The sequence below is a fragment of the Arachis ipaensis genome, chromosome B01 (assembly GCF_000816755.2).
Source record: "Arachis ipaensis cultivar K30076 chromosome B01, Araip1.1, whole genome shotgun sequence".
NCBI classification, from domain to species: Eukaryota; Viridiplantae; Streptophyta; class Magnoliopsida; order Fabales; family Fabaceae; genus Arachis; species Arachis ipaensis.
This window is the reverse complement of record NC_029785.2, coordinates 39,231,403-39,240,377: the sequence shown is the minus strand read 5'-3', so window position 1 is coordinate 39,240,377 and position 8,975 is coordinate 39,231,403. Positions and strand designations below refer to the sequence as shown.

General features: G+C 38.1%; 2 protein-coding genes across 3 annotated transcripts in view; one reads left to right on the top strand and one right to left on the bottom strand.

The window, feature by feature from the left end:
* LOC107605795 lies at positions 3,663-8,395 on the bottom strand. Its single transcript, XM_021109131.1, has 8 exons — positions 8,359-8,395; positions 6,910-7,261; positions 6,295-6,448; positions 5,921-5,983; positions 5,616-5,660; positions 5,073-5,103; positions 4,053-4,106; positions 3,663-3,887 (listed from the first exon to the last, which is right to left on the bottom strand). Exons 1-8 carry the CDS (start codon positions 8,393-8,395, stop codon positions 3,850-3,852), a joined length of 774 nt encoding a protein of 257 aa, XP_020964790.1. The 3' UTR covers positions 3,663-3,849.
* LOC107629151 overlaps positions 8,282-8,975 on the top strand; it is a 24,560-nt gene continuing 23,866 nt past the window's right edge. Inside the window, exon 1 of one of the 2 annotated variants that reach the window (XM_021120288.1) lies at positions 8,282-8,785. In XM_021120288.1, coding sequence (XP_020975947.1) covers positions 8,600-8,785 — 186 coding nt within the window. In that variant the 5' untranslated portion in view covers positions 8,282-8,599. The remainder of the gene's footprint in view (positions 8,786-8,975) is intronic. The other variant, XM_016331861.2, reaches the window with a different exon arrangement.

The following is an 8,975-nucleotide window of genomic DNA, read 5'->3' as shown; positions in this document are numbered from 1 at the left end:
GCTACACGCCCTCGTTCAGCAGCTGCTGGAACTGCAAGAGGCTCTGCGAGAAACTCAGGCTTCTAACAGAAATGTAGAAGCACAACTGAGGCAAACAAGACATTAGTTATCTAAGCAGATAACAGATGAATGCCAAACCATTCAATTAAGGAGTGGCAAAACCTTGAATACCCAACCTCAGAACAACAGGAGGTTAGGAAAAGAACAACTAACAGAGGATAACCAGATTTCTGCACAAGATAATTTTGGCATTCAAACGCCCAGAGAGGTATCACTCTTGGCGTTGAACGCCAGGAAAGGGCAGAGAATGGGCGTTCAAACACCCAGGAAGGTATCCCTCTTGGCGTTGAACGTCAAGAAAGGGCAGAAATTGGGCGTTCAAACGCCTAAGGGAGCAGCAACATGGGCGTTGAACGCCCATACAAGGGAGGTCAGTCACTCACTGATAACAACCCTCCTAAGCAAGCTAGTTACCCCCCTTCCAACTCACATGGCATTCGGCCTTCATCAACCAAGGTTGATGAATACAAGGCTAAGATGCCATTTCCTCTGAAACTTTGTCAAGAGAAAAAGGATAAATAATTTGCCCACTTTACGGATTATCTCAGAACATTAGAGATAAAGATCCCTTTTGTAGAGGCTCTTGAACAGATACCTTCTAATGCTAAGTTCATGAAGGACATTCTGAGTCATAAAAAGGATTGGAGAGAGACACAAACAGTCCTCCTCACTAAAGAGTGTATTGCAATCATTCAGAATAGCTTACCAGAAAAACTTAAGGATCTTGGAAGCTTTATGATACCATGCACTCTAGGTGATGCTTGTACAAGGACAGCTCTATGTGACCTTGGAGCAAGCATCAACCTAATACCTGCTTCATTAATAAAGAAGCTTTGTTTGACTGATGAAATCAAACCAACTTGTATATGCCTGCAACTTGCTGATGGTTCTATTAAGATACCATTAGGAGTAATCAAAGACATGATTGTCAGGGTTGGACCCTTTGCTTTCCCCATTGATTTTGTGGTGTTGAACATGGAGGGGCACAAGATTGCATCCCTTATCCTAGGAAAACCCTTCCTAGTTACAAGACGAACCCTCATTGATGTTGAAAAAGGAGAATTAACCCTAAGAGTCAATGAAGAAAAGTTCGTACTGAATGCTGTCAAGACTATGCAGCATCTAGACACTCTTGAGGAATGCATGAGCATTGACCTCATTGATTCCCTGGTGGAAGAGGTCAACATGGCCAAAAGTCTCAAGGATGGGCTACATGATATCCTTGATGATATCCAACCTGATTCAGAGGAACCTCTGGAAACATCTAACGAAAAGGAGAAGCCTCCAAAGCTTGAACTTAAGCCACTACCATCCTCCCTGAAATTTTCTAGGAGATGGAGATTGTTATCCTATGATCATAAGCTCTGCCCTAGAGCCACAAGAAGAAGAAGCACTAATTAAAGTGCTCAAAACACATAGGACTGCCCTTGGGTGGACTATAAGTGACCTTAAGGGCATTAGCCCAGCCCGATGCATGCATAAAATCCTGCTGGAGGATAATGCCAAACCAGTGGTGCAACCACAAAGGCGATTGAATCCAGTTATGAAGGAAGTAGTGCAGAAGAAAGTCACTAAGCTCTATGAGGCTGGGATCATTTATCCCGTTTCTGATAGCCCTTGGGTGAGCCCTGTCCAAGTTGTTCCTAAGAAGGGAGACATGACAGTGGTTCATAATGAAAAGAATGAGCTGATCCCTAAAAGGACAGTTACAGGGTGGCGTATGTGCATTGACTATAGAAGACTCAATGACGCTACCAGGAAAGATCACTTTCCTTTACCCTTCATTGACCAAATGCTAGAAAGACTAGCAGGTCATGCTTTTTATTGTTTCCTGGATGGATATTCCGGGTACAATCAAATAGCAGTAGATCCACAGGATCAAGAGAAGACAACATTCACATGTCCATCTGGTGTGTTCGCCTATAGACGAATGCCATTTGACCTGTGCAATGCACCTGCCACCTTTCAGAGATGTATGTTATCCATCTTCTTTGCACTACAAGAAAACATGCCTTTTGCTACGCTTTTAAAGCGTGGCGAAAAGTCAAAAAAAGCGTAGCGATAGCTTTTCGCCACACTTTTTGAGCTATCGGCACGCTTTTGAAAGGGTCACAACTGCAAGGGTGCCGGTTGCTCTATCGCCACGCTTTTGGTGACCTATCGCCACGCTTTATTTTTTGCCACGCTTTTAAAGATCGCCATGCTTTAAAAGCGTGGCCATATGTGCCAGATATGGCTACGCTTTTAAAGCGTGCCAATAGCAAGATATGGCTACGCTTTTCAAGCGTGCCAATAGAGAGACATATGGCTATGCTTTTAAAGCGTGCCAATAGCAAGACATACAGCTACGCTTTTAAAGCGTAGCAATTGATGACTGCTGTACAATATGGCTACGCTTTTAAAACGTGGCAAAAACTTTATACAGTAACCTATAGTTTTTTTTAATCTTTTTTAATCTTTGTAATAAAACCTTACAAAATTAATAGATAATTTTAAAATTTAGACAATGACCAATAATTTTAAATCCACTAATCCAACATGCATAAACTTTCACCAAAAAAAATGTTTAGTTACATGACAGTATAACAAAATATTAAAAATAAAAATGATAACAGTATAACAAAATATTAAAAATAAAAATGATGACAGTATAACTACGCAATGTATTCCTAATACATGAATTACAATTCCAATAACTTTGCCATCCTATCTAACAATAATTTTGATCAACCTCCTCACATATGTGCACCCAATTCACCAAACTAATCATCAGCCTCCACTATGTGCTCAGAGACGTACATCATGCATCCAGCTTCTTCTTTATGATTTCAATGGCATTTAGCAACAACTGAGAAGCTTTTGTGGCTCTGGTAGTTTCCACAGTAGCTTCTTCTTCAGGATTTTCGGGCTTCCCCATTGCTTCAGCTTTCTTGATGATGTTTTATGGCTCTAGTAGTTTCCACAGTAGCTTCTTTAGGATTTTCGGGCTTCCCCATTGCTTCAGCTTTCTTGATGACCTCATCATCATAGGTGTATGCCTCAGCATCAACATGGTATTTGAATGCACTGCTCTTCATCATCATCAATAGAAAGTAGATAGAGCATGTCCTCATTCTCAAGCTATAAATAATAAAAATTAATAATAAATAAATGGATAAAGAAATCAAACTTTTAGTTAATTATCATATCAAAGCCAATGCCACACACTGTCAAATTAATAATAAACACTCTGTCTTCAACAGAGAGGTAATAACCACCAGCAAGTTCAGTTTCATTGAGTTCTAGAGCTTTCTTCATGCTAGAAAAATCCTTGAAGTCGATGTAGGCAAAACTGTAAATTACACCTGGTGTTAATTTGCTAAACTCAAAGCAACACGTAACACAATCATTTTGAGCATCCAACTTGAGAAACAAAAAGGATACACAAAAAATGAAATAGCAAATCTTTCACACTGAAAATAAACAAAAAAGAAAAAGGATTTGAAGAAGAAACAAACCATTTAGGACCTCCAGACTCGAATCAACATGGTATTTGAATGCACTGCTCTTCATCATCATCACTAGAAAGTAGATAGAGCATGTCCTCATTCTCAAGCTATAAATAATAAAAATTAATAATAAATAAATGGATAAAGAAATCAAACTTTTAGTTAATTATCGTATCAAAGCCAACGCCACACTCTGTCAAATTAATAATAAACACTATCAAAATTAATAATAAACACTGTCTTCAACTGAGAGGTAATAACCACCAGCAAGTTCAGTTTCATTTGAGTTCTAGAGCTCTCTTCATGCTAGAAGAATCCTTGAAGTCGATGTAAGCAAAACTGTAAATTACACCTAGTGTCAATTTGCTAAACTCAAAGCAACATGTAATACAATCATTTTGAGAATCCAACTTGAGAAACAAAAGGATACACAAAAAATGAAATAGCAAATCTTTCACACTAAAAATAAACGAAAAAGAAAAAGGATTTGAAGAAGAAACAAACCATTTAGGACCTCCAGACTCGAAATCTTTTGGGACTGACACCCTCGAAATCTCCCTGCAGGAACCAAAATGCTCATTTAGGCTAGCTCTTATCTGCAACCACAATTTTGGCAGTATTCAAATATGAATTGCAAAAAGAAACACATGCAAGGGAAGCAGCAGCAGACATGATAGAAATAAAATTACCTCTTCTCCGAGAGATTTATCAAAATTATTTGAGTGTCATATGAATATAATTTCCACAACATGCAAATAATGTGTGTGTGCACGATTGAGAGACAATTTATCCTTACTTCAAGCCAAGTAGCTCTGCTGTAGCCCGTGACACCAAGAACACCAGATTTTTTTTCAATGCCTAATAGAACTTACAACTATCATAAGCCTGTAATCAAATACCTATATCAAATCATTCAAACTATTAAAATTTATCATTGAAGCAACTTTTCCAAAAACTTAAGTTGTTCAGTAGAGGCATGTAAATACTTTTATATCTAATATGCATGCCCCTCACAACCACTTATTTTGGGCTTATTGCATGGACAATGCAGAGGTCTATCCATATATTGTGCTAAAATACAATTTTAAGATTGGGGCAATAAGGATCAAACTCTAAAAATCTTTATCACAAAGGTCCTGAATACCACCATATCATGAACCATCATAGCTCTCAAAAGCTATTGAATAGAGAGGCACAAGAATGTTTCTCTATCTAATGAAATTAAGCAACTCAACTACACACTTCATATTTGATAAAAAATTATAATTAAAAACAACAAATTCATACCATTAACAGTAGGTTTAGCAGTCTTCATAGAAGAAACCCTGCATTATTTGATCAAAATTATTTATCAAAAAGAAACACATTATTTGCATGCCGTTCATACAAAAATAGGAGGAAATATGGTATATATTAGAAGGAGAAAACTGAAAGTAAAGCAATGGAATTAAAGTCAAGGTAATTAACATGCACAACAAGGAATTTATAAGCATACCACGCTGGCAGCTAGGGTGGCTGAGTTACCTTTGCCCAAGGAATTTCTTGGCAGAACTTTCTATTGTTTGAAACAATACAATTTCAATATTAGGAGCTTTTTTTAATTATTTTTTAAGATATAAAAAGTACAAGAATTTAATTACAGAAATGGAAAGGCACACACCAATTTGATAATTTGATGAGATCTTGAACTCTTTTCATTTAGGTATGTCTCTCCTACCTGTCTCTGAGCTTCTAGGATAAATTAATGTAATGCTTGATTGTATCTATAGAATGCAAGGATTAAACAAACGACAGTTCCTAAAGGCAAAGATGGAAAGCTCTCTAGCTAATTTAAATATGCTTCTTTTTAATGAGCATTGAGTAATTGGAGCAGGACAAAATAATCTCAATGCAGCTGCTATTGCATTTAGTCATGTACATAAGAATTGGATTGTATCCTTGTTAATAGTCCTCAATTTAGTATCTATGCAATTGTAGCGTGTTTTGTCTCCAAGAAAAACGTCATTTCATTTCAAGTTTAGATATCTTATTATTGAGAAAATAAGATCATGGAGAGAAACACCTAACTGAGGATATAACATTCGTTGCATCCCGAGCACCCCCTAAACCAGCCTGTAGAATTAAATGAAGATACAGCATTATGACTTTGGCCATCTCACAGTTTTAGGTTTAAATTTTTTAAAATAAAGACAATATTAACAATTAAACACTATCAAGAACTATCCATTATGTTGGCTTAGACAAAGCCAATATTATCTCAAGACTTTTTCTGGGGGGGGAGGGGGCGCAATAAAGAAACAACAAAATCAGAACAACAACTTAATAGCAGGTTTGCCTGAAGCAATTGCCAGTGAAGAAAATAGATAATTTACCTCAACAACAGCAATGTCAACATTCTCTTCAGTGAACAAGATGAATGCCATAGTAGTGAACACCTGAAACAACAGAGTAAACAAGTTAGCAAATACAAAATATCCAGCTCAATTGTATTAGAATGCTATATAACATACACAGAAACATCAGCTTAAAGAATCATTAATTTGAGGCAATATTTCAATGCAAAACAAAATAATAGAATATTAACTATTGCAATAAAAGTGATAATTTAGAAGATGCAATCCATCTTGAAAAGTACAGACAGAGGAGCAAATAATGACCAAGAGAATTTAATATACTGTTCCAAACTGATTTTTGTCATGGTGCAGCCCTTATCTTCATTTTATTTATTTGAAATGAAACGTTATACCAGGAACAAGGGTAGATAAAGCAATGAAGCTCTGGCTGGGCTTCTCTCTACACTTCCTCTCAGCAATTGCCACCAGGGATACGAGCCGTGGTAACTCAATTCAATCACTTCTCCATCTAACTCAATTTCATCCTCCCAGTTCCTAATTACCAACCTTAACAAGAAGACAGCAACTTAGTTCATTTTTTAACAATAAAAATCAATTTAACTAACACATTCAACACAACACAGACACAACCAACTGATGCACTTTTAAAACATTCATATATTAAAAACTGTAATTTTTAAAATAAATCCCACTGGTTTCATTACAGAGTTTAAATCTACTTGCTACTTAAAAGAACAGTGACGTTATCCAACAACAACAAAATTGCTCAGCGATATGTTCAGCAACAATTCAACTTAGCAGCAACAAATTCAGCCCATTGATCATTTTTAACAACAAATTTAAGTATAATAACTTTCAGCAACAAAAACTTATACTTCAATTCTCGAAATATGATTTACAGCAAAAGAAAATTAGCAGAATCATTATTTCAGCAACAATCTCAATTTTCAGCAACAAATTCAAGATATACTGATGACTTAACAGGGCCAAAGGAAGCTGAAACTCACCTACCCAAGACCAACTCATGACGAAGGAAGCGTTGACGGCCGACGCAAGAAGACGAGCTTGCAATGGTGACAGAGCGCGACAGAGCTTGCGACAGTGGTGACAGAGCGCGACGAGCTTGAGTCCGAAACAGGCGCGAGAGAAGCGTGAAACCGGAGAGAGAGGGGTCGACGGCGAGACCAGCCGTGAGAGAGGTGAGCCACAGTGAGCTTGAGGGAGAGAGTGTCGAGAGAAGAGAGAAGAAATTTAAAGGAGGGCTATGGGCCGGAAGAGGGATTGCCGACAGAGGTATCGCGCGCGCCGGCGACGTTCTTCGGGGAGTGCACAATGAAGAGAGGTTAGGGGTTCTTCGATCTGATGTTCCTCATCGCGGTTAGGGGATTCTTCGTGAGGCACAATGAAGACAAGGTTAGGGTTGTCTGATCTGGAGGGCTTAGAGAGCAATTGTCGCTTCGTGTGTGGGCTTAGGGTTATCTGATCTGAATGTGTTAGGGCAATTGTGAGAAAGAGAAAGTTAAAGTTTGGAAGAGTAGATGGTATATTGCAATGGTAACTTAGTAATTTTGAAGGGAGTTCTCTGAAATTCTTTTTTTTTTTATGGAAACCTTTTGGCCACGCTTTTGAAGTGTGCCAAAAGAGCTAGAGGAAACGGCCACGCTTTTAAAATGACCCTATAACAAAATTCTGTCGCCACGCTTTAAAAGCGTGCCTATTTCTCTCTATGGCTACGCTTTTTAAGCGTATAAAAATAAAGCGTGGCCAAATCTCGAATCAATTGCTACCCTTATAAAAGTGTAGCCATTGACCCTTTTCGCTACGCTTTTGAAGCGTAGCAAGAAAAAACGTGGCTAAATCTCTATTCAGTCGCCACCCTCACAAAAGCGTGGCCATTGACCACTTTTAGCCACGCTTTTAAAGCGTAGCAAAAAAAAAGCGTGGCCATAGGCCTTTTTTCTTGTAGTGTTGATATGGTAGAGAAGTTTCTTGAAGTATTCATGGATGACTTCTCTATTTTTGAAGACTCATTTGACTCCTGTCTTGATCATCTGACCCTGATCTTAAAAAGATGCCAAGAAACAAACTTAGTTCTAAACCGGGAGAAATGCCACTTCATGGTAACTGAAGACATTGTTCTTAGGCATCGGATCTCAAATAAGGGGATAGAAGTGGATTAAGTTAAGGTGGAAGTGATAGAACACTTGTCTCTACCTAGTGTTAGAATTGCTAGGAACTATTTTGTCTTTCGTTAGAGTTGATAGAACAAAAGATCTAAATAACTAACGGAGTTAATTATTAAAGACTAATCGAATAATTAATTTTATTGAGGACTAAAATATCCTATTCAAAATTATTTAGGGATCAAAACGGAAAAATACTCCAACTAAAAATGAGAGAACAATGTGCACGGAATAATTTCACTTATGCAAGTACAAAAGGGCGCGAAAATTTGCCGATAGACTTTGCGGCGGTAGACCCATACTTCGTCATCTACAGCTTCAGGGTTTAATGGTTTATCGACCCCAAAATTAGGTTTTAGTCTTATTACTTCTCATCTTCCACCTCTGCAACCACCATTCCAGAACATCTGCAAAAGTCGCACGCAAGCAACATTCTCTGAAATTTGAATCCGCAGAAGGAAGAAGAGGGAGAGCGAGTGCAAGTTGATCACTGAATCACTGATCGGTGCAACCAATGTCCAAACCAGAAGCAGAAGCTGCTCCCATGGCTGCTCTCGTTGTTGCTTCGCTTTCTAGAAGCTTCCACCAAGTGCCTCCCTCCGCGGTTCCCGCTACGCTCGATTGTATTCTCGCCACGACTGGCTTGCCACCGCTGTCACTCTTCGCTTCTTTCCTGGACGATTTTCCTCATCTTCTGAAGGTTCTAGTATTGTAATTCCATCCCTGTCAATTTGTTTTTAACCGAAGAATCTGCATATTTGTTTCATGTTTTATTGTAATATGAAGGGAACCAAAATAAAACGAAGTAAACTTTTAAAGAAAATGTTGTAGATGTGAATAATAGGGACCTTTTTATTGCTTATTGTGTTGAGGAAAATGGCCAGAACTAA